This window comes from Cebidichthys violaceus, unplaced genomic scaffold (genome assembly GCF_023349555.1).
Source record: "Cebidichthys violaceus isolate CVI_PGR_0920_01 unplaced genomic scaffold, fCebVio1.0.p SCAF_37, whole genome shotgun sequence".
Classification (NCBI taxonomy): Eukaryota; Metazoa; Chordata; class Actinopteri; order Perciformes; family Stichaeidae; genus Cebidichthys; species Cebidichthys violaceus.
Window position 1 is genome coordinate 1074344 of NW_027176561.1, and position 25856 is coordinate 1100199.

Below are 25856 nucleotides of genomic sequence, written 5' to 3' on the forward strand. Positions count from 1 at the left end.
TATTATCCTTATTTTCACTAGGGGCATTTCTGCTTTATGCATTTGATGCAATGCATCAAAATCAATGTTGTTGCTAGTCATTGGCAAACCCTTCTTGCATTCAGTACACAGAAACATAATTATATTTTGTGGGGGGTTTGTTCCCCATAAAGAGACAACAGTGGTATTATGTAAACAAACTGGCATTTAAAGGGATACCATTCCGCAAAATGAAAATGTTTTATTACACAAAAAAATTCTTCAGTAGCCAGAGATGAAGCAATGTGGGACAGTTAAGCTGCTGCAGTTTCAGGCTCCTGTAATGTATTGTAACTGTGCTAATATGTTAATATATTTTAACACGTTATGTGAATGAATACTGAGGACTAACCGTCATCATACAGGTGATCCAGACAGAGGTGACAGCATAGCTAACTTAACATTTAATGCTGCCTTATAAAAAAATATAATATACTTTTATTCTATATAGGAAGTAAAACTAGACGTTTTTCATTTTCATTTCACTGCACTTAACATAAAAGTAATTATGGGGCAGCCAAAATGAAACTACTTTAATGTAATTAAGAACCCAAGAACACTTTTAGCGACTCAATTTCACAAAAGACAAAAATTATATCAGATGAGTTTGCTTTGAGGTTGATCCTAATCATCTTTTGGAGCACCTGCAGACATCAAAGCTGAAAATAAGACGCAATGAATTCATCTCAGTGGATCCCCTGTTAACAGTGGCTGTCTGGCTGAATACATAGACTTTTCAAAATAAAACAATGGCAGACATGTTTTTTTTGTGTTTTTTTTTTAAGAACTGATTTTAATTAATTCCACACGTCAATAACAGCTGTTAGAATACGATCATTTTAAATTTTACAGTTTTATCCTCAACAGGCATCAAATGTGTCCCCAGGTCTGAGCATTTGGTACAGGCCATAACAATGTCCATCTTATAACCAGTCCTCCCCGTCCTCTGTGGCATCAGGTGCTGCTGCCCTCAACAGCATTCTTATTGTCTGTTTGCCTGTAGGAACAACTGGAGGCGATTCAAGGCTTAATAAAATATTATTTTAATTTTATTGTCTTTTAATATGAACATATAAAAAAAACACAACAAACGAAACATTTACATCATGGATTGTAAGCCTCTGCCCTCATGCTACCTTATGCATTATTATAAGAAGAAGAGATGCCACTACAAAAAGAACAGACCCTCCGCTCTCTCTCTCTCTCTCTCTCTCTCTCTTGCTCTCTCTCTCTCTCTCTCGCTCTCTGGCTCCCAAACAACCTGCGAACGTATCTGGCTCAGTTCCACAGAAGCGACCTGCTTCACTTCTCTCCTCTTTAACCATAAGGCAAAGAAATGTTTAGGGGATCCACTCAAATAATTAAACTTTTACACAGAGACAAGTGAACAATGTAATTTTTTTTATATGTATAGCAGTTACTTACAAATACAAATTGCCTAGTTAAAGAAAGGTATTAGAGTTCTTTACATTATATAGCCTTAGAGCGCCTTCTATAGAAATTTCCTTTTCAGGGACAGACTGATGAATTACTGCCAAATTCATTGTGGATTATCAAACATTTCTCAACAGTATATTGATTCTGTAAACCGTGTCAAAAGAAGGAGAAAAATGGAAGACCAGATTTGGCTCGACCTACTTTTCCAACCATCAGCCTCATCGGAGGACGCGCGAGCGACAGCGAGGCCCGGATCGATGTGAAAACGACATTTCTCTGTGCTCATGAGCAAGGCGAAAGAAAACCAGATTCTGTGCTGATCAAACCGTAACAAAAGGGATGATGAGATAGGCAAAACGTACAATGCGGAGTTCATCCGAGTCACTTCTACTCTCCTCCCCGACTGATCACGACGGTCAGCGGTCCTTCATTAATACTCACTACACGAGGGCGTTCAGATAAATAAGCCTTATCAGATGAAAGTGCAAACATCTTTTCTCATCTTCAAACACTGATGACCTTCCTAAAGCCTGCACATGCAGCCCGAGTATCCTTCTTTGTGGAGCAGCCATCACATACTGACAATACTAGTGCAAGGGCAGACAAATATTAGGGTTTTTTTTTCAGTCTACAGCATGTAGCAATTAAAGTCCAATTCTTTCCCAGCAAATAGATGTGACCTTATCTACATTGAGAGGCGGCCGAGGGGATTGTTGGTTGAAGCAGCGCCACTTGTTCCAGACAAGACCATTTGTAATCCAATCAATGACTTTAAGCGTGGTGGGGTTGCACTCATTGACACTTGATTAAGTTTCGTCGTGTCAGGCATGTTGAACCCTTAATGCAGCGAAGTACTTTGAAAAGGGGCTTCGACTCGGGTCGGATTCATTCAGAGGAAAAGAAAAAGGGAGCGTTCATCGACAGCACGGCCACGAGCTCGGAAAACAACTTGAACTAAACACTCAAAACCACAGCAGCAGTTCTGTAACCAAAAGCTCCTGTCCGCACAGAACAACAGCCAAATGTTAAGTCAGTTGGTTACACACAACTGTTAAGAAAATGTGAAGCTATTAAATAAATATGATACTTCCAGACGAGGACATCAAAATGTGGGGGGAAAAAAAAAAAGGGACGACAGCACTTCTGATTCCTGCTCCATAACTATCCTTTACCACAGAGTGTATTCTGCCTCTCTGCCAATTTCTCTAACTTGAAAAACATCAAAGAAATCCTCAACGTAATAAAACCCCTTCTCTCTCAGACTGGGGTCTGATCTGCTGGCCAGTTCAGCTCGCCTAAAAAACAACGGGCTGCAATCTTCACCACTCAAAATAAAATAAAATAAAAATAAAAAAAGGCACCACAATCTCATGTTCCTGTGAGTGAATTCTTAAAACAGATTTACTTTGGCACAGCCGCCACACAGTCGTTTTGATGCGTTTCGTCAATATGCAATGCTGATATATCACTCCTAACGAATCCTTTTAAACTGCAAATTATGTTTCACTGAGTCCACCCACAACTGTTTCCATCACTGACACCTACACTCAGCTTGGTTATCCACAAACTGTCTCAACCTTCAACAAAGATTTTGTTGCTGCAGAGGGAACAGAGCTGTACGGGATGATGGAATAAAAGAAAAAACAAAACAAAAGAAGAGAAATGTAGGAAAACAAAATATCCAGTGTAAAATTGGCTTCAGAAAGACGCATCGATTCTTCTGTCCTCCACTTCTTTCTGAGCTACTCTCTGGTCAGTCTGCTAAGATTGTATGACTGAGGTAGGTTCTCTTTAGCTAAGGACAAAATAAAAATGGAAAGCATCACACATTGAGGCCAGTATTGTGATCTGCCCTTTCATCAATAAAAAGGATAAATTCCTGAAAAAACCCTTTCAAGCTTTGAATTCATACTCTGAAGAAAGAAATAAACACAATAGGAGAGATTTTAAATTTGCATCACACTCCAGATATCTCTGCCTGGTCCTCCCCCAAATTTTCCATTCGTTGTTTTTGACCTTTTACCAAAAACTGCTGAGGAGACTCCATTTTCAACTTGCCTGTTCATCACAAATGTGACAACAAAACAAAACAAAAAAATCAAAAGACGCACACATTGGACGCCCGTGGCTAAAAGAGCCTGTAATTCCAAGTCAAATACAAAGAGAGATGAGGTGGTAGAGAGGGAACAGTCTGGAAAAAGAGAGGAGGAAAGAAGGGGTGGGTGGGGGGGGGGGGGGGGGGGGGGGGGGTTGGTGGTGCACGATCCATTCGGTCTCTTTAGGTAGAGGCAGGACGGTACAGATATTCACTGCAAGGTGACTGTTGGCCAAAAAGAGTTAGAGTTGCTTCCAGTGGTGTACAGTACAGAGAGGAATCCTAACCCCTCTAGATCGAAGCTTTAACAGTGCTTGTTTGAGTGTGTTTGTTTTGACTGGATACAAACCAGAGAGCTGCTAAAAGGCTCCGACGTTTGGGCATTAGGGAGGGTTCGTTGCATCTAGTGGATTCCTGTGTTCCTGTCCTTTTTAAGCCCCCTGCCTCTCGGTCTCTGTGTCAGTCTACGAGGGGACAGAGCTGTGGGGTCAGTAGGCAGTGACCAGGTCCTTGTCGTAGTTGTATCGGCCCCTCTTCGGGGCCGGACTGTCGGCGCTGTCCTCAGTGTCCTCGCTGTCTCCTCCTGCCCCGCCCCCTTCCTCCTCAGAGGAGGAGTCAAGAGTCAGATCTACCACCGCACCTCCTCCCGGCGCCATAGCGGTTCCTCCTCCCATCCCCACAGAACCGCTTCCAGACTTGCCCGTCAGGCTGGTGCTGCTGTGGGCCGGTGAATGACCGTTTGCCTCAGGAATGCCTGCACACATCAAGGTCGTTTTAAAACTGAACGCGCAACGATTTACACGAGCACACTAAAAATCCACACATTGAGGACGAGAGGCTGAATTGACACTTACATATATCAACAACAGGATACTCTGGTGTGTTGCTGCGTTCTCTTTCTCTGTCCCTCTCCTTCTCATCTCTGATGGGTCGCCAGGATCCGTCGGTTAAGTACTCGATCTCCTCGATGTCCTCACTCGTCTCCTTCAGGATCTCGGATAGCAGCCTGAAACACACGACGGGCTTTAGAGTCGCCTCACTAAACAGATTTCACACCAGGAAAGGAGCAAAATACTATAAGCAGGAGCATAGCAGAGATCTGTCGTTCTAAATCCTCACAAGCACCACCATGAGGACCATATCTTTATAATCTTGACCATATTCATCAAATAGCAAATTGAAAACTGTATTAATTTCTTCCTCAAAACCCTCCCCTACTAGACTCGGCTGCTGAAAGTGAAAGCTAGACAGATGAGCTAAAGGAGGGACTTTCACACAGGCTTAATTTAAGGAATGCAAATATATCTCAAAGCCAAACCGTAAGACAATGCTTTCAGTGTTTGTGAAAGTAAGGGAGTGCCTGTCAAAGTTGCTACACGCCCAAATGGTTGAGGATGAAAGTATTTTATCATGTTTCTTTATTCATTAAATGGACTGACGGTCCATTTGTGTGGTTTCTGCTGTTCTGATTAGTTCAAATGCAGTTCTCATTAGTACAAACACTGCAGGCTGATTACAGATGAACATGTTGTACCTACAGCTTTGTTGACGGTTCAAACAACCTTCAACAACTGACTGGTATTGTGACATCCCAAAAATGTAGAAGTCGACAACAACACCAGTGAAATTCCACTACTGTTGATACCTATACTGGATTATTATTCTCTAATAATCCGCCTCATGTTTCTCGCCAACAACTACATTTTACACTTGAACACATCCTAATGTCGTAATGTATCTTCGCCCCCAATACTCATTCTTACTGATTAGAGAATGAACGTTAGCCGTTAGCTGGACTGTGATGCCCACCGGCTGCTAACAGCAAACGTCAACAGGATGCGTTTGTTCACAATGTAGCATTATCAGGGACATTTTGTGCTGTTAGTCTCAAACGCTAATCTTGCAGAAAAACAAGTACAGTCACATTATGAATTTTGGCATAGACTTGGTCCTCGTAAAATCCTTATTCTCATGCCATGCAAAAAAAACATTGAAAGCTTTTAAAATGAAAACATAGTAGGTTGGTGCATGACTCAACTTTCATCAAGAAAGTCTGTGCAGTTTAAATAGTTTCCCCTAACCTGGCTCCAACACACTAAAGTGTAAATGTTCTGCATGTATTGAGAGGAAGATGGTGCTGCAGTGGTGGGACAAGTCAGAGCATGCTTCTGTCTCCTTACCCGTCAATAGTAAGCAGCTCAAAGGGGGCGGGCTTGTCACAGACGGGGCAAGTCCACGTGGGCTTCTTCTCATTCATCTGCAGGAAGAAGACTGCGTCGAAACACTGAAGATGGGCGCAAGTTAGAACTCGACAGGGCACACCGAGCCGCATCTTCACCAGCTGGGAAGTGGGAGAGAGAGAGAGAGAAGAAGACGCGTGTTAACAGTAATCAAGCTTCACAGCAGGACACGTGTTTGTGAAACTGGCCTTTGATACTGCAGAACAACTGAAATAGAACATTGGAGTCTGACTCCTCCACATCTTAAAATGAATGGATACTCACTGGACAGATGAGAGACACCCGGAGGCCCGTTGTCGCAATTTCACTCTCTGGGTCAAAGCGTAGTTTGTCTTGGACTGTAGATAAAAAATATCACGAAGTGTCATAATAGTTTATCGGACAATATGTCTTAATATTTTAAACATTTGGGCAGAAAAGGAAGCACTTACTGCGTTCACGACAGCGTTCTGCACTCTCCACGGAGCAGAGCTTGAGTTGGCTGAAGAGGTCTGCTGCAGTGAAGACCCTCACTAGATACACGGCCACAGAGTACCGCTGAAAACACACAGTCACAGGGTGTGAGCACTTATCAAGCAATCTTAAATAGAGCAAACACACCAGTGTTCATTCTGTGAACTAACTCTACGCTGAATTATTAAATAGTTCCCAGTGATCATTTCAACCTGTGTTTTTCAAGACAAAATCTCATGTGAAATAAGTTTGACTAAAATGACAAAATTCTTGTTTTAGCTAGACATGAAGTATTCATTAAACTCTGATGAAAAAGGACGTTGGACGCAAGACTAATATGAGAAATTAAGAGGGAAAACATTTTGACTAAAATGTAATGCCTGATTGGCAACTATTACGTTTTGAGTTGTTGACTAAAACTATGAAGCAACTAAAACTAATAACCATTTTGTCCACTGACTAAGACTAAATCTAAAACAGCTGCCAAAAAAAAAAAAAATGTACGCAAAGTGAACATTAAGCCACATCAATAAAACAGACAGAAACACAAGGTATGTTATGGTAAGAGAAATCTACTCCAGGTCACCGTTCTTAGCTTACGTTAGAAGAATCAAAAGGCAAATCTGGAACCCTCCAGATTATATTACTGTATTTAATGCAAGCGATCTTATATTATATTATATTATTTTGGCAAATTAAAAAGTCACACCTGAGGAAAACATAAAACGACAAATTAATACGATAATAGAATGTTCACTATCTCTGGGATCTTTGTTGTAATACGCTAGACACTGGGGGTACATTAAATAAATTGTTTTAAGCTTTAGTGCAAATAGGTCTTAAAAAGGAAAGTTTGCATATTTTCAACCTTATCCTTATGTATCGGAGTTATGGTTATGGTGCGACAAAACGCCTGCAGCTTTTGCTGATGTTCTGTGTCTCTGGGGCGCAGCTGCAAAGTCCGTTCTTCCTGCATCCAGAGATGGAAGAACTACAGAGAGCTACTTCAGCTGTGGTAGCTGTGGCCGTAAAGCCATTCAAACATTTTTACGGTGTTTTCAGCTGACTGGGATATTTAGCCTGAGAGAGGCCGCGGCAGCAGGGAGGATATCGCCGAGGAGGACCCTTCAGAACCTGAGCTGCTGAGAGCAAAACGCCGTCAGGTGGGGCCTTTGCTCAGATTGACCCCAGATGCTGACAGAAACGGAGTCATCCTGCTGTGCTTAAAGTCACAGCGGGCAGCTTTTGTTGGATGCCGTCGCCGACGAGAACCCGGAGGGACCGAGTCGTGTTTGCGTTACTATGCATGAAAGTTTCCCGCCTCGCTCGGACAGAAGTGTGCTGGACACCTTCTTCAGAATCCCGAAGATAAACTGGAAAAGGCAACCAAGAGCAGCGGTGCGATCTTTGTCACTGTAACTTGATAATGTAATAAGTCTGCCTCCGAAGAAGGAAAAAGAGTCGCCAAGGAGCTGCTGCACTGGAGCAGCTGCTCAGAGGGCAGCTGGCACAGGCTCAGAGAGACACAGAATTAGGGATTTATTCAACCACACTACAGTTGCCGATTGTTGGAACAGTGGAGAGTTTTGGTGAGTTTCATTTGGTTCGTTTGAAATATTAAGCTACTCTTAGATCAGGGCAAGAGGAAAAACTAGAAGGTGTACGGTCGTACGTTTCAGTTTAGGTGTAAGAATATTATATTTTTTAATTTTCTGAGTTTGTTTATCAGACTAAAAGACAGCTTGTGTAATGTAGTTAACGTGCTGCTCGTGCACAATGCATCCTGGTACATGTAGGCACAGCCGGCAGGTACATGGGAATGTATTTCTTCAGTGGACTACATTTGACATCAGGACTTATCGGACATCCAGAAAAAAAGAAAAAAAAAAGAAAAGAAAAAAAAAAGGTGGCAAATTTTCCCTTTAACCAAACTTTAGAATTTAGGGATGTACAAATAGTTCAGCTTCATTTATAACATTGACATTCAAATTGTATTTTTTGCTCGTCTATTCATACTTTTTTTTTTTTTACATGGTAGTTCTGTAGAGTTGCAGATAAAGATTGGGCTCCACTGATCACCGTTTCCCCTGTATTCATTCTGCAGCAGCAGTTATGAGCCGCCTCACAACTGCTCTAGTGTTTGAACAAGTGCTGGGCTCAGCCTCTCAACACACACACACACACACACACACACACACACACACGATAACGTTTTCAATATCGGTTACAAACAGGCTCGGTAGTGAACAGTTTTATACTATTTGTAGAATAAGATTCCAGTGATGGCTGCGTCTAACAGCACCATAACTTACATATATTTTATGGTAATGACGTCATAAAGCACAACAGACATTCAGACATTCTATTATGTAAGCTGAGCAATCAACCCTGTATTCCTGTGTTTGTTTCCTCTAAACCAGCAACGTTTCTCAACACACCTCTAAAGTACTGTAGTATTTTTGGATCGTGTTGTGGATAAAAGGAGGCCGTCGCAATACTGTTCAAACCTTCATGACACTCCTCTCTCTTCCACATCATACAAAACACTATAGACCACTGCTCAAATATATATATATATATATATATATATATATATATATATATATATATATATATATATATATATATATCATACAAAACAAGTAAATTTAAGTTTTGATGTAGACTATATTTTCTGAACACGGAGCTATTAAGCCATCAGGCAACTTTAGTGCAGGTTTACCGTCAGGTACCATGATCTGGTTATTTCCAAAACTCTGGGATAAAGAAAAAAACTATTAACACACAAAGAAAAGTGAATATAAAAAGCAGTATCTCACTGTGTTTACTTTCACGTTGCTCATCTCTAATTGGTTTACACAAGAGCTCTAAAGACGAGGGAGCCAACAGAAGCAGACTTACAGCTGCGTATCTAGATCAAGACGCTAGAAGAAGTAGTTCAGCAGTTCGCCCTCAGGAGCTTTTTTTTTTTTTTTATAAATGTTTTTATATATTTGTAGCATTCACAACTGGCCAATGAAACACAAGAAGAAAGACTTGCATGTCCCAGTTTGCATCGGTGCACCACCACAACCCTAAGCCACGTCAAAATAGGGGTATATGAAATATTCAGCATCAGACTCTGACCTTGCCAAAGTTTCCCCAGGTGATGGTGACTCTGTTGGTGGCACTGGAGAGATGCAACCAGGGAGTGATGTTTACAGGACGACAAGGACGGCGGGGCTCCACACCAGGCTTATTAGAGGGGTAATAGCCCTGTAAACACACAGACAAATACCAAAAGATTATGTTAATTATCATATATCATCTTAATCAAGTTGGTTTTGAGTAATTTGTTGACATAACAGACATCAGAACTCCCTCTGAAGGGCTTAGATACAGTATAAAAGACTAACTGGGCTCACAAACTGTGAAGCACTAAAATTAGAAAAGTGAAAAGACAAGAAGCTGTTTGATTGCAAATAGTTAAAATAGAAGTTAGAGCTCAGTTTTGCTACTGGAGCGGAACTGAAGGAGGAGCGCTGAGCTCAGAGCATTAGAATACAGTCACTCTTTCAGTGTTTTTGTATCTTCCTCTTTATGTGCTTCTTGGTGTTAATGTATCTACTTATGAATAGCGGATTCATACCAAACAAAGAAGCCTCTGATATTAAAACTTGATTATATGCGACTGAGGAAAACTCTTTTTACCTCAACACCTGTTACGGGGGTGTCTTTGGTTCTATTCAGCAGTTACACAGCTCATTATTAGGTCACAATTTTTTTTCCAATATTTAACAAATTGATCAATACAAAGACTGAAAAAGAAAGCCAGTCACTCCATATATTAACTTTATTTACAATATTCAATCCTCCATCTGCTTGCTACGGCTTTCTTGCTAGCAGCAAATAACATTTTGATATTTGTCATTCAACTTTGAGTAGCTTATTACAAAAAAAAATATACATATATAGCATCAAAACCACAACTAATCCTGTATTTGTGTATCAACTACGGCTCAACTGTTCAAGTGAACTTTTCAGTGAATGTTGTCTTTCCAGTTTGATTGATGACTACACACCTCTTGAACACCAAAACACTCAACATGAACAGTTTGAACACAGACAGTTGGTGAATCCATCACTACCATATATCATGACGCTAGTTTGGCTGTGACAAGTCAGTAAGTCTGCCATTGACACCGAAAATAGTGACTTACTGACTGTATTAAAAACAAAAAATGGCTTACAGGCATGACTGAAGAAATGATTTAACATGAGCAGAGGAACACCCAAACTTTAGTCACATTTGTACTGGGAAGGTGTGGCTTGTCTCCCAGAGAGGTAAATGAACTCACCGGCACGTGACAGTACGACTGGTTGACTTTGACAGCGATGTTGGGAGGATACTGGTCTTCCTGGACACCGATGGAGTCTGTGTAACAGATTCTGCAACAGAGAAATACGAGAGAGAAAGTTTAGCATCATGAAAATGTCTGACTGTTTAGCCAATCAACATGCCTGAATCTTTATCAGTCAAGTAAATGAATCACATACTCAAATTTTAAAGTAGATTAAAGGGGAAATGCCATATGCCCATACATGGTAAAACATGGTTTTCCATTTTTTCCCAATGATCATTTATGAGAGAAATTCTGATGAACAGCACAGCCACAGATATTGAAATAGGATATTGATACATCAAGGATATTAAAATAGGTTTCAATGCATTATAGTGGGAACTTACCTGAGAACCACTTGGATTGATCTCATTCCTGGACGAAGCTCACTTCAAGAGTAAAAGGGTCACAAATAGAATTGAGCGTTAGATACAGAGTTGTAGAATAAGGCTAATGTTAACAATTCAGATCGGAGGAGAATGTTTGGATTTCCTTACCTTGCATTTCTGATCTGGTCTGCTTGGTTTGGTGTTAATTCAAATATGCATTGACTGTCCTGCAGTTTCTCATTGTTCTGGGCAACTGTAAATATGTTTAGAGACAAGCCATCACAACCACAGCACAGTATGTAGACATAACAATTCCTACAAAAGGAATTATTTAAATACAAGGATACAGAAAAATCAAGCTATATACACACTCACTTAGCTCTGTTGGTAACAACAGTGTCTCCAAAGTTTGGTAGAAGGGCAGTGGCACCAGCTTGACCTCTGCTGCAGGTGTGGGCATCGGTTTGGAAATGCCATTGAGGTAGTCTGCGCCCTGAGAGGTGGCAGTGGGGGAGGAGCTGAGGGATGAGTAGGCGACTGGGACGCCATCTGGGCGCCGCGCCGCAAGCCAGCCAGATGTTTTGGGGAAGCGCGACTCGTAGAGCTGCCTGACATTCTTCAGAAGCTCCGGGCTGTATTCAGTCTGCACTAGCCTCAGTGCTCGCCCCACCAGGTCCTGTTTCAGCCCACTTTTGCTGCGGCCCATTGAGGCCAGCAGCGTCTGCAGGTCTGAGACCCGGAAACTTTTGACCATGTTCTAAAAGGGAGGTCAAGACAAAAAAACATTAGAGACACAATACTGGGACAATGAAGTCTGTAAACGGGGAAGGTCTGGCTGACAACGCCGTGAAATTACGAGTCCAGAGTCATTCTGAGAGTCATGTCCAAATCCAAGGGATATCAATACATAAAACCAAGCTTCTCTGACTCTTTCAAGCATTTCATGTTGAAGTTTTTCTGAAGATATTTAGTCAGATTTTCTAAAAAGGTATAACTTGCTGTGAGGGAAAATCATTGTCTAGCTATATAACCCAAGGTGGAAAATACATCCCAGTATATCAGTGTTAATATTCTGTGAATTGTAGGGATGCACCGGTAATGATATCGGCACAATATTGACTCAAATAGCTGGATCAAGTATTGGTGACAATAGGGCAGATCTATTGAATTCAATTCTATGTTTGTATACTATATACGTTACACACTGGGATTTTGATTCCAGTTTAAGTTTTAACCAAATTGTTGCTGCACTGAATAGCAATTCCTGTTGTTACCAAGTTGTTGTACGACTTATTATTTCAATGATAATTCAGTAAATTTACATGTATTGGTCACATTATGTTTTACAAAGTAAGACAGACAAACGTTAAGCTGAGCCTAATTTTTCTTGACATAAAAGAATGATCCCAGTCACTTCCACACAATGAGTTAAACGGCTTATTAATTAAACACTGGTATCGGATTAGTACTCAGTATCATCCGATGATGCCCACGACAGGCTCCACACAAATATTTACAATAATATGCAGCATTTAACATGACATAACGGTGCATCACAATAACCGCTTGCAAAATTACCCCGTTTTTAAAGAAATTTAGTTACCATAAACAAACTGCACTGCAGCAGTTAAAATGTATTACTGCACCGCTGCATGTCACAACATTACATGCACACAGAAAGAAACTACACAGCCAACGTCCAGCAAGCCTGAAAAGCAAAAGACATGACCACCTTGAACAGCGTTTAGTTTAAGTACATAAATCTTAAAACTTACAATTTGGATCTTTATTGTTTTTTTAAAGAGACAGGTATAGTTTGGCTTGCACAATGTTTAAATGCGTACCAAAGTCTGTTGTCCCATGAGGTAGAATACACCTTAAATGTAGTACTAACCAACGTCTGCAAAACTTTACTTAAAATATGGTTAATAACTGATGGACGCCATGATTACAAAGTATTCCCCGTTACATCGTATTTGTGTCGGTGTCTGTTTGTGCAGCAGTAACAATCATACCTTACACGGAACACAAACTGTAATAAGCACAGATGTTTTCCCTTTTGATGAAAAATGAACACAACACGTACTGTTGTTGTTACTAGAAAAACCTGAGCCGTGTTAACGTGTCGTGCTTTTAGCTTTGTGTGACATTGTTGAGTTGGGCACCAGTTGCACAATTTGCTGTGTCTAAGATTAAATGTGCACAATAACGCAGCTGTCCATTGAGGCTTCTACTGGACGTGTGGGGCACAAAAAAAACAGCCATAAAAGACAGTAAAGTTGCCATTTTATCAGCCTCACTTGAACAATATAGGCTGCGCTAATCGGCTGGCTAGCTTCTCCACAGACTGGGCTGTCGGTATTCAATCATGGCTACTGGACATTTTGACAGGTGCACAGCTTCATAAACTAACCGGCTAACTACAGAGAGACATCATAAGGAGACAAATAACGTCGAATAGTACCGCGCCGGGAGGCAAGCTTTCAGCAAACCCCCAAGTGTTTTTTTTTATGGTCCCCATCATTCATTATCGGTGTCTTCCTTTAGAGCCAGCGTGATGCTAGCTAAACCAACGCACTTGCATTAGTTAACATTACCTAGCATGCTAGCTACGTTAGCAACACAAGCTAGTTCGTTGAGTCGTGAATGTAATACGCCACATTTCTAAGAGTACAGACTCGTAACTATATCTATACAAAGCCCCCAGTTTCCCCTTGACCAGGCTGAGTTTCAAACCCCTCTCCCGCGCCATTCTCCCGTCAAACCAAAGCTAGCAGAGCTCTACTTGCCATCGCTTCCACCAGTTCGGCCGCCATCTTCGTGCAGCAGTACCGCGAGAGCCAGAGACGACGGCTAGTCTTTCACCAATGAACCGCAGACCCTGCTTTGACGGATGGGTAGCCTCAGCCAATCACAGAGCGGATGCGACCGGAGCCCGAAGATCTATATACAAAATAGGCGGGACCTAGATGTTTTAAAGTTACAGTGCAACTTTTTAAAAAACACTAAGAGACAGGTCTCATTTCCAAATTAGGCCTCAGTGTCCATCAATGATATCACGTGTCAACGCATTTTGATACTCTTGATAGTTCGGTTTTATAGTATCGAGATATTGTGAACGTGTGTATTGAAAATGGTTTAGATTCAATGTGGTTGTAAAGCATGGGGTGTCAAGTGGATCAGGTCGCATGGTGTGTTCAAATCCCGTCCGAACAAAAGACTCCGTTACAGGTTTTGCGACCGGCCGTGAGATGTGTAGTTAATGCTTTGTCTGAGGTTTATTCATGATTGAATTAAAATGAGTAACTAATGAAATACATTTTCACGTCAAAGTATAGACCCGCCATACCCTGTCCAAAGCTCAAAGACCATGTGGTGTCAGGCCTTTAGCTAAATGGAAACAAGCATGCTGTGGACACATTCATACTCCCTCTGGGGATCCAGCCCTGCTTTTCCAGAAGCTCCTCATATGAGGGGCAAAGAATAGCCTCATGGAAACACAAAAATCAATTGAAGGAGTTGCAGTATCATGTAATAACATGGTTCGTTTTGTTTTGGCTTTACTTTGGATGTGAAACATCAATAAAACAATACGGTGCGTTCAAAGAGAAGCTGGTTTTGCCACCATGGTGCTTCATGGAAAAGGTTATCAATGATTAAGATTTATAAATCAAATCAGATATAGAAAATGTAGTATTCAGCTATTTTCAAACACCTTCCTACATTTAGTTCACAAATGCAGACCCAAATTATATTATTGTTCCCTACAATAAATGCTGTGGTTTTTAATATTCTGATATTGGTTCATATTTTTTAATTAATAGGACATCATTTTGCATAGGAGTTGATAATCAAGCTAATTACAATACAAAGGCTTGCTAGTATAAAGGCAGAATGGTTCTCTCTGCTGTGTATGAAGGCTATAACATGTTCCTATATTTAAACAGAAGAGGGCAATATGGTCCATGATTTGACCTCTTTTAATTCATCCCTTCACAAAAACCACTGAACGAAGTAGATACAGATTATATACTATTACTGTTATCTGCTCTAATGTGATGACGGCTGAGGGGAAACTGTGTAGGACAACATTTATATCTTATCGTTGGAAGATTTCAATCTCTACAATTGTCAAGTCCATCAGTGGCCGATAAACTAATGCACACAGACACTTTTAAACCTTTATTTGTTTCAGATACCACAGACTTTACAAATACAAAACATTGAAATAATGGACATTGATAATTTCCCATTTGATGTAACACTGTAACTGTTTTTCAGGACTTTGAATTTAAATATTTCACACTGAAAGTGTGACACAGTTTCACTTCAGAGCTACAAGAAGCAGATACAGAATGTGTATTATATGATGAAAACATTTTTAATAGTTTATTATTAAAAATTAAAAACTTTGATCTTACTTAAGGAGAACTTAAAGACTAATTACACAAAGTGGTTGAATGACACCATGTTTTAAGGGGGATTAGGTGCTTTATCAAACCTCTTACTTGGTCAAAACACTTACAGACTCTTGATTCTCTTCATTGTAAAAATGCAGATATTATTAACTGAGTGTAAAGATTAAAAAACACAATTCATCGCAACATTAAAAAGTATAATACACAGGATGTTTGACCTGTAAATCATAACATAAACAGCATAAACAAGTCTGCTGCATTTCAGCTACAACCCTGAACATAAAAATGCGGCACAAATTCATCATTTACATTAAAACATCATCACAATCAAAACACAAATGATACAATTTCAGAGGTAAAGTTTAATTAAACATTAAACAAATAGCTAAAGTCAGTAGTATAGTCCTAAGACACAATTAGAGAGCGCTAGTCAATATCTGAAATGTAGCGAACTTTCTGAAAAATAAACCACAGTTAGCTAGTAAAATATGCATTAAACAATTAAAGATTACAATATTATACAATACAAAGAAGTAGCGTAGAGGCATTTCAGTTTTGATCACTGAGAGTTATCTGAAATTATATTTAACTCACTCACAACTGTATTACTTGTATATTCTATTGTTTTTTATGTGAACATTTGTTTTTACAATGGTTAACAATAAATAAGTATATTTTAGAATAATGAGTAGAATTGGAATAAAGGTCACAGGACACACAAATAAAAAACAGGTCATGTCAAAAACAGGAATTTTCCAGTCATGCGTTTTACTGTTCTGTTACCTACCAGTGTCTTCAGAGTACATTTGTACTCTCTCCGGAGGAGGAGACCGGGCTAAATGTGTTTTGTCTCCAAAACATTGAACTTGACCCATTAATTACTGCTCTATGGTAATTGATGTATTTCTTTGGACAGCATCCCCATAGACAAAACAACTTTAACAGGATAACACTGGTATCTAAAAGGCCTTTGATCGTAAAGCATCCATCCGCTGCACACCATGTCTTGCTAAATCTTGAGTGTTTAATCTCCCGTAATTACAAAGATTTGCTTAGGTTAATAAAAATAATCCGCCTGAATTGAGACCCCCTACCTAGACCTCCCCTGTGCCTTCTTTACCCCTTTCTGTGAGGGATAAATTCACAGTCATATAAATAGAGACACCTTCACAACCGTGAAGCACAACTCTTCGATCAAGGAGCAAAAAGGCTGTTGGATATTGAGAAAGTGGTTTTGGTCGTGAGGTTTGTCAGAGAGGCGAAAACATTTAATTAAACTGTGTTGTGAAACAAAGTAGCTGTATTTAGTCTTATAGACTGACGTCATTTCCACAGGTTGAGATTGTGTCGCTCGTGAGCGCGTCAACGTTAACAACAGTTGAGAGGCTCATCTTTATCTGTGATCTTGTCAACAGTAAGACTTCAGCGAAAGAAGCGAGGGGCATTGAGGCGTTCAGTTTATGAAAGGGTCCTGCACTTTACAAGAAAATTGTCATGCTGTGAAACTCAGGCACAAAAGAAGGACTTTTGGGAGAGCGACTTTTCATTTAACACCTGATATTTCTTCAACAGTCAGTTTGGAGCCAATTAAACCTCCGTAATGAGTCTTAATTCAGAGATGACAATGGAGGACAGAAGCAACCGCACCGGCGGCAGAGAAAGGCTGGGACTTAGCTTCACTATTGACTACCTTCTGTTCAATAAAGGAGTCAAAGGTTCTAAAGAAGAAGCGACAGGAAGTCGTACAGCAGAGCAGACAGCGAACAACCTGCTAAATCATCAGAATCCTAAACCCGAAGAGGTGGGGATTCGCTCTGAGATACAGGAGAAGCGGCGGCAGAGGTCAGAGGCAGAGACTGAAGAAAGGAAAGTCAAAGAAGAGGAGGGGGATGAAGAGCAGCAACCAGAGGAGGGGGAGGAGGAGGAAGTGACCACCACCGCATCTACCGACAGCAGTCCGGAGAAGTCTGCGGACAAACCCAACCAATCGTACATCGCACTCATCTCCAAGGCGATCCTGGCGTCAGAGCAGAAGAAACTGCTGCTATGTGACATCTACCAGTGGATCATGGACCACTACCCTTACTTCAAGAGTAAGGTATGTTCCCGTTGTGTTACTCTAATTACTGGCAAGACCACAATAGTTCAGGGGCGATTCAGAAAGTCAAACTGGGGGATAATGCAAGGTAAAAACCACGACTCGGGAGACAAACGTACTTTAGTTACCCACGTACGACTGTTTAGAAAAGAATCATGCTGCTTTACTTTCTCAACTCATCACGGCTATCAGTAAGATGATCACGAGACAGATAACAGGTGTTCGTGTTTTCCCAAAGTCTTCCACGTGTTTCATTTGTTTGCTGAAAAATAACCTGGCCGCCATTTTTTGCAAGCGGAGCGACCTACTTGGCACAGGTAATCTGTCTGAGTGGTTAGGCAATTAGGTGCTCGCAGGGACACTAGATGATCTTCTTGTTGGCGAATTCAGAAATAAAGTAATCCTGTTGCTAGGTTGCGAACCGCCTCTGCCTTTACCAGGTGCAACAACAGATTGGACGTAGCTTGGTGGATTATAGTTGATCACTGGTTTGACGTGCTAGAAAGGTAACCGAGGGTGTTGCGTCTTGCTGCGATCATATACGTTCTTGACACGCTATCTCGCATCCTGCCAACAACAGGACAAGGTGACATCCTGACGAGGATCAGTGATACTTAACCGCCACCTGTGTTAATTTTCAATTGGGGACGCCCATTGTTTAACTCTTACTTACAGTTTTATTTTTGGCCTAATCTTTTTTTTTTTACTTGTTCCAACAGGATAAAAACTGGAGGAACAGCGTGCGCCACAACTTGTCCCTGAATGATTGCTTCATCAAAGCAGGTCGCAGTGACAACGGTAAAGGCCACTTCTGGGCGATTCACCCAACCAACTACCAGGACTTTTCTAACGGGGACTACCAGTGTCGGAGGGCACGGCGGAGAGTACGCAGGGTGGCAGGACAGCTCCCCTTTCCCTCCCTGAACTCCCCCTACCACCCTGGCCTCGCCCGGCCCCACAGAACGACCTACTGGTGCTGCCCTCAAGCCCAAACACTCCCTATGTCCTGCTTGGCTCCCAGACTCTACTGGCCCTGGTCCAGCATGCAGCCACAAGTGAGGTTCCACCCGAGCCTTCATGCCTCTGTACCCTGAGAGTAAACAGTTTGACCCTGAATTACTGTTGTGTAAAAAATACATTTTAGAGTCTTATTTGTAAATGAATACATGATGTTGGAATTGAAGTGGACAATGTTACATTATATTCTGCAAACTAACATGATTTTAGGTTGTTCAATGACTTGTTTTGCACTTATTTCATTTGTATTCTGAATGTTTTTAGAATAACAAAAACTCACAATGTTTTGTTATAATCTAATTAAATCATATTGAATTGAACACCTTGTGATGTTTTGACTCAGCTGCCTCAGTTGTGATTTGTGTGTGTGTGTGTGTGTGTGTGTGTGTGTGTGTGTGTGTGTGTGTGTCCACGCACTTGTCTCAGTGTGTGCGGGTAGCACTAAAAGTGAGCCCATTGCTAAAATACCTCCCGGTGTTAGATGCTAATTAGTCAAAGCTGTCGGGATGCAAAATCTTCTGCCTTAAGAGACTAAAATCGGGCTTTCCAAAGCCGACTCCCAAGGATATGAGGCCAGATAATCTGAGCAATCCCCAATAGTTTCAAGAAATAGGAAGCTTATCACACAGTGTAATCCATAACCGCTGCTGCAGAAAGAGGGGGACAGCGGGAGGTCAGGGATGAAGGAAGCAGAGGAAAGGGAAGGAGGCAGGGAGAGAGGGAGGGGAGGGGACGCTGATTTATTGGAGAGAGGTGGGAGGGCTTTTTTTAGGGACTCTCTATGTGTTTAGACGAAGAACCAGTCGGGCCGACACATACAGCTACTGAAATAATGAATCATATACAAAGTCACTGTCAAAATAAATATAACAAAAAACACATATCATTAAGGGACACCATATAAATAATAACTGGAACTCTCTCTAAAGCAGGAACACTTCAGTGATAAGACGACTCCAAAATACTGCCATAATAAGAACAAAGTCAATTTTTACCTGTCTGGCTCTCACATCAATAGTGAAATTCCTCTCTGACTTGCAAAGGTTGGCATTTACATCCACACTGCTCCAGCCTAAAAGGATTAGGTCATACATTGACTTTTCTGAAGTTTGTTTGTCTCGGCGCATGTGGGCTTCATATTTGCAAATTATTGAATATTTGAATAAGGCAATATTTGACATGAAATTAGACTCTAGACCGACAAACAATATGTCAGTAGGATGAAGCTTGAGAGAGAGAGAGAGAGAGAGAGCGAGAGAGAGAGAGCGAGAGAGAGAGAGAGAGAGAGAGAGAGAGAGAGAGAGAGAAAAGGAGTTATTCACAACAGATATTTTCTGGCGATGCTCATTAAAACAATGACAAATCCATCTAATTAATTTTTGTCCACCAAATCTTCCTCTTCAATGTCGGCAGCTAATTGGAGACCTAATTTGCTTAATTCCCATGAATTACTCTCTGCATCAAATCCTCTTCAATTCACCAGCTTTAAGGCTTTAATTTGGTTGCATATGTTTGCTGTACACACACACACACACACACACACACACACACACACACACACACACACACACACACACACACACACACACACACACACACACACACACACACACATAAATGCCCATGTGCAAGAGTTTACAATTCACACACATACAGCTCCTAAAACTCTTGCAGATACACACACACAATTGTCCAAATAATACAAATCAGTGTGAAGCTTGTTAAATGATGGAGTATTTGTATTTTTTTTGTTACATATTTTAAATAATATATCAGCAACCAAAGTAAATTTACCTTAAAGAGCTATTTTGGTCATGTATTTCCTGCTAAAATACTTCAAATATAATCACTGATGTGCAACACACTCACACAAAATTGTAATTAACTACCTTTCTAGGAGAAAGAGATTGAGGTCATGAGCTGTGTGTGTGTGTGTGTGTGTGTCTCTGTGTGTTCATATGTGCATGTCATTTAGTTAATCTAATGGGATGGGCGGAGGGGTGCAGGGGGCCGTAGATTAAGACACAAAGATTTGTTCCTGATTAGCAGAGAGTGAGGTAAGAAGATCAGTCCTGCTGAGATGGCGATGAAACATTATGGCTGTGTTTTAATACAACACATTTACAGCAACATTCCAAAGCTGATTCCCTTTAGCTTACATGTATCTCATTGATTTGACTGTGGTCTCAACATACAACAGTTCACACAGGATGACGCCTGAACCTGCAGAAGATAGATCAAAGAGATGAACAGGAAAAGGGAAAATGTTGGTTTTCAGCTTGTAGCTCATTTTTGTGTGAATATATATCATTAGCAGCACTGTGGATGATTCAATCCAACACCTTTTTAAAAAAATACAATTAAGTAGCTCTGCTTTTGTCTTCATGATTATTATATTAAATGTATTAGCCGTTTAGTCAGTGACTGGCTGGTTACACTTACACAAATTACAGCTATGCAAATAACTTGAGATAATTGTATCGATGTAACTACTTGAAAATGGCTCCCTGAATTATTCAAGAAATTAATTTAAAAATGAATGATGGTGAAAGGAACATAATGGTCATAATTCCACATCTGGGGTAGGCTCCAAATATTACAATATTTTGTTCGCATGTCTCCAAGCTCGCTTTTAACTCGACAAACAACATCCTTTTAATTAATTGATTAGGTATTTGGTTGATATCTCGACCTGACTTTAGTCCAATGAACAGTTAGAGCTGTAGAGCTCTATAGCACACCTAATGTTAATACATCATATTTGATTAATAATGTCTTTGTTGCAACTATTCTTTTTAAATTCAGAAATAATAACCAATCAGTATTGTGGCCCAGCACTAATTAATATCCATATTATTCTTTCATTTTCATTTAGTTTGACTGAGATTGCTGCAGTTTATTTTAGGTAAGTTGTAAAATGAGTGTTAAAAAAACATTATGGCCGTTCTGTATTTTTTAAACTATTATCAATATTATTAGGCTTTATAATAAGTAAACATGTAAACCCAGGGCATTTATGTCCAATAATTAAAAACACTGTTCCAAAAACATATGAAGTAGACGGTATAAAGTAATTAATGGACAACCACGTTTAAAAAAATACAATAGTTGCCATTTGTCTGACTTGATTCACCTAATTTGCCTCTTCCCCTCAGAAACAGGCTACGTTTCATCGTGGTGCAAACTGGATGTGTGAATAACTCTCAATAGGCCCAAAGCCTCGAGGAGTCCAAATTGCAAGTCTATTATAAAGCATGATTGCATAGAAGTAAGTAGTGTTTAAGGCTTAGGAAGCGCCATAGTTGAATCAAAACCAGCTGCTATTTTCTGGTTGTGTCCCACCATGAACAATAGCCTGGCGTTACCTCGGCTTCAAAGGCTCCATAATAGTCAATCGATCAGAATGCGAGGCGCTATTCTGCAGATTACTGTTAACAATAATTTGCCTCCTAGTGCACCGTTGCCATCTTTGAAGCAATGTTTTATTGCCTTTTTTTTCCATCTGCATCTGTCATCCCCGAGGTCCACTGTTTGATCTCTCCCCACCAGTGTCTGCCTCCCCGGGGTCGCGTTGACCTGTTGATTGGCAGCTGCGATCAGACATATGGTGGGACGAGGCATCGACCGGAGCTCCCCGGAGACAAAAGCAGACTAGTGGGGTTTTTCCCCCCCCTACTCTTTCACCGCGCCGAGGAGCCGAGCAGCAGCGCCGAGGAAGCGGCCTGATCCGGCCACTAGATGACGCAAGGTGCAAGCGAATATCTCCAGCACTATTCCGACCATTTCATGTAAGTCGACGTGGCAAAGTTTTCTTTTCTTTTTTTTTTTTTCTTTAACCCATAGTCGGTTAGTCGTGTTTAAAATACGATACGTAGGATGCAGTGGCGTGCTAATTAAGCACAACATTATTTATAATTGGTGCACTTTAGTCTACATTTGAAATATCAGTATTCCCTCTAATGTTATTATTTATTAATAATTTCCAAAAAGATATGACTTCTTCCCGGCTAGGCTACTTCCCTTTGTAGTGACACGTTGACCCCTATAATAGAGCGGAAGAGCAGGGTGGTGCAGCCATCTTAACAGACAAAATATGGCCTCTGGAGCAGGCCAAGATGAATGTGGAGGTGGCAAACCAGGGGTCATGCCAGGCTTCTTTGGATTTCGCCCAGCTGTGTGTCAGTTCACTGGAAACCAATTGGGGTAGCCAAAAAAAAACCAACCCAAAAAACAAAACAACAACAACAAAGAATATGATGCTCAACCGTGTGCATATGTGTGTTTCCGTGTGCAAGATTTCAGCATACAGGATGCAAACCCCCCCCCCCCCCCCCCCAACAAACACACATTTCTCCTCCTCTGAAATGAGTGTTGCCATGGCGATGCATCTCCGGCCAGGGTCTTGCAGTGATCCTCACTGACCCCGGTTGGTGATCTCTGACATTTAGGCCATGGCCAGGGTCAGAAGGTCAGCAATGGCCGGAGGGCAACAAGAGCACTTCCATGATTGGCACTCTGACATGCTCGCTGCCCCTTTCATCTGCATCGCTCACCTCCCTCCCACAGTTTGCACCTCTCATTTGCATTTTGTTACAGAGCCGAAGAAGACCATCAAGCTGCAGGAGGTTGAGCCCACTGTTTTACATTTTAGCAGGTAGCCCGCTGTACCCTCACGGCAATGCAATTGGCTCAATATCGGACGATTTGCATTCAATGCCGCTACACGTTCTGGGTTCGCCCTCTTCAGATTTTAGTGTAAATTGTGGTGATAAAATGCAATCTCCAGCAGGAAAACATCCTGTATCGTGATGGTTATGATAGCAGTAATGATTATCAGTATTCCCATGGCCCGTGCAATCCAGTATATGTGAGGATATCTATAGTTGTTAATGTGATAGTGTGTGTATGTGTGTGTGTGTGTGTGCCTGTGTGCACGCGTGTGTGCATGTTTGTTCATTTCCAGGGGGGAGGGCAATGCACCACACCGGGGTTCTTCTCATGGGGAATAATTACAGAATCGTGGGTACTAAAAGTCATGTGACCCTAGCCTTCTGCATCCAAATAATTTATCCCCCCGGCTGATAGCTCGTCAATATCAATTTATTAATTTAACAGTTCTGGACTGATAAAAGGTAGTGCGCACAGTTAGCTTGCTGAAATGAGGAATAAGGATGAATTTTACAGTGCAATGGTGTGAAGGGAAGGAAAGAGGGAGGGACTGGAGGACAAAGCGAGGGGAGAAACGGGGGGGGGGGGGGGGGGGTGATCAATGGCAACACAGAGGAGAGAGATGCATATTCGCTGTGGAAAAATGTGCCGCCATCGCTCATATTCCAAAAGCTATTGAATGAAAGTTATGAAAATTAATACACTTATTATCACCATATTAAAAATTAAGATTGAAGACAGCACGCTCGTTGTATTGATATTCAAATGTCTCCAATATATTGATCAGCACAACCCAGTTTTCCGCAAACCTCTTCGGGCGAGCCTGTGCGACAAGCCAGGAGGGAAAAAGATGTTTTGCAAGAAAAGCCTTTGACGATTTTAATGAGTAACACAAAGAAAACCTTTTTGTCTCGGTTATCTCCGAGGTGTTATACGAGATGATCGCTTCCTGGAAGATGCACCTTCCAGAACACATAAATGCAACCTCTTACATGTGACCCCTCTTGACCTCCCGGCACTTCCTTTGCATCCTGATTTCTTAAAAAGGGTAATGAATACACATCTGGCATAAAGCACAACCCATATATCATCCAGTGTCCACCACAAAACAGTCAACCTGGAACCTAACCTATTCCCATAGCCATTACATAATATCCCTGAAGGAGGCTAAAAGGTATTTTAACAAGACCCGCTGCTCTATGACCTTTGACCTCTTTTTAGTTGACCCCGAGCTCCTGACCCCTCTTACACTCGCCGGTGACCGTGGTGGACACACGGATCCTGTACACTTCCTGGTGTGAAGAAGACAAAGAGGGTGGAGATTCATTCACAAATGAATGCATGCGGAGGATTCAGCATTTTTTTTGTCAGGGGCTGACAGATTTGTTGAATTTGTAGATCTACGTGTAATTATTTGGTCTCGTATCCGTCCAGGAGCGCCAGGAAAAAGAAACAACCACTCAATCCGAACACATCTCGTCCTGTATGTCGGCGCATTATATAATCCTTTCTTCTCTGCGGGCTCCGAGGCTCTCCACTCGCGGACAATCACTGTAGTGGATTCTCCTCGGGTCTTTGGAGAGCTGCGGGGTAGCGAGTGTCAATAGAAGTGGAGTGTGTGAGTGTGAGAGATGATAGACTAAGGTTAAGAGGTGTCAACACGGAAAGAGAGCGGGCTCAAGGACTCTTCACCGGAGCCAGCCTGACACTCCGACACTCTCCTCAACCTCTCCTCTGATTAACCTCTCTAACGACGCCATTGAGACGCGGATGCTTCACACAGAAACACACACACACACACACACACACACACACACACACACACACACACACACACACACACACACACACACACACACACACACACGCTGCTGATTCGTCTATACAGATTTTTACGAATCCCCATTCTCTTCCCTCAAAGTCACACACTTCTGTCTGAGGCTACACTTCATCTGTGTGTAAGACACACATCAACTCTGAGGTGTGGAAACCTGATGATGTGTTGTTCACAGGCACAGAAACTCTCTGAAAGGTTCTGGCAGTCAGGAATGGATTTGTTACACCTCTGATGTGCTGTATATGTTCAGCCAAGTGTAAGATACAACAGTGCCATCCCACAGGGCTTTGCACCTGTCAGGTGGTGTAGCGCAACATACAAACGGCAGAACACACACCGGCATACATTGTCACTCTCATGCACACAACACGCTTCAACACTTACGTATACATTGTTCAAAACGTCTAGTTTTGTCCTTCTTTAGAGCTACACACACATCTTTGGGATTGACTCGACTGGGATTTACATATGTAGTCGTCATGTTGTCAAGTGCATGCTAGCCAGTAGTTCTTTGTCATTTCACAGTTTCATAGTTAATATCTTGTAAAACAACTCAAATGCGAAACGTGCGCCATTGGTTCAAAAAAAGGTATTTTCTTATTGGTTCCATGTCACCGGTGTACATTTCGGTTTACGGCGTTTCTCTGCAGGGAATTAGATGAGATTATGGTTAAATCCAGTGAACTATTGTTGAGTTTTGTTGGCTTTGATTTGACTTGATTTGGCTCTGTAAGGTGTGTTTGGCTGGTTTAGGTGAGCTTATGACGGTCTCGCTTAGCTCTACTGGTATCTAGCCATGTGAGATGTCGTTGGCTTTATTTGTTTAGGTTTTTAAAATGTCTGCCTCTGAGATTTTTGATGCCACCC

The 25856-nt window shown here is 41.4% G+C and overlaps 2 protein-coding genes across 2 annotated transcripts; one reads left to right on the forward strand and one right to left on the reverse strand.

Annotated features, from left to right (window-relative positions):
- Positions 1–536: 536 nt before the first annotated feature.
- On the reverse strand, positions 537–13767 carry pias4a (protein inhibitor of activated STAT, 4a). Its single transcript, XM_068725977.1, has 11 exons — positions 13741–13767; positions 11327–11708; positions 11120–11204; positions 10970–11011; positions 10581–10671; positions 9370–9498; positions 6222–6327; positions 6055–6128; positions 5731–5891; positions 4405–4556; positions 537–4304 (listed from the first exon to the last, which is right to left on the reverse strand). Exons 1-11 carry the CDS (start codon positions 13765–13767, stop codon positions 4039–4041), a joined length of 1515 nt encoding a protein of 504 aa, XP_068582078.1. The 3' UTR covers positions 537–4038.
- Positions 13768–16987: 3220 nt separating this feature from the next.
- Positions 16988–18561, forward strand: foxq2 (forkhead box Q2). Its single transcript, XM_068725892.1, has 2 exons — positions 16988–17467; positions 18187–18561. The coding sequence occupies exons 1-2, from the start codon at positions 16988–16990 to the stop codon at positions 18559–18561; spliced, it is 855 nt and encodes a 284-aa protein (XP_068581993.1).
- Positions 18562–25856: the final 7295 nt, after the last annotated feature.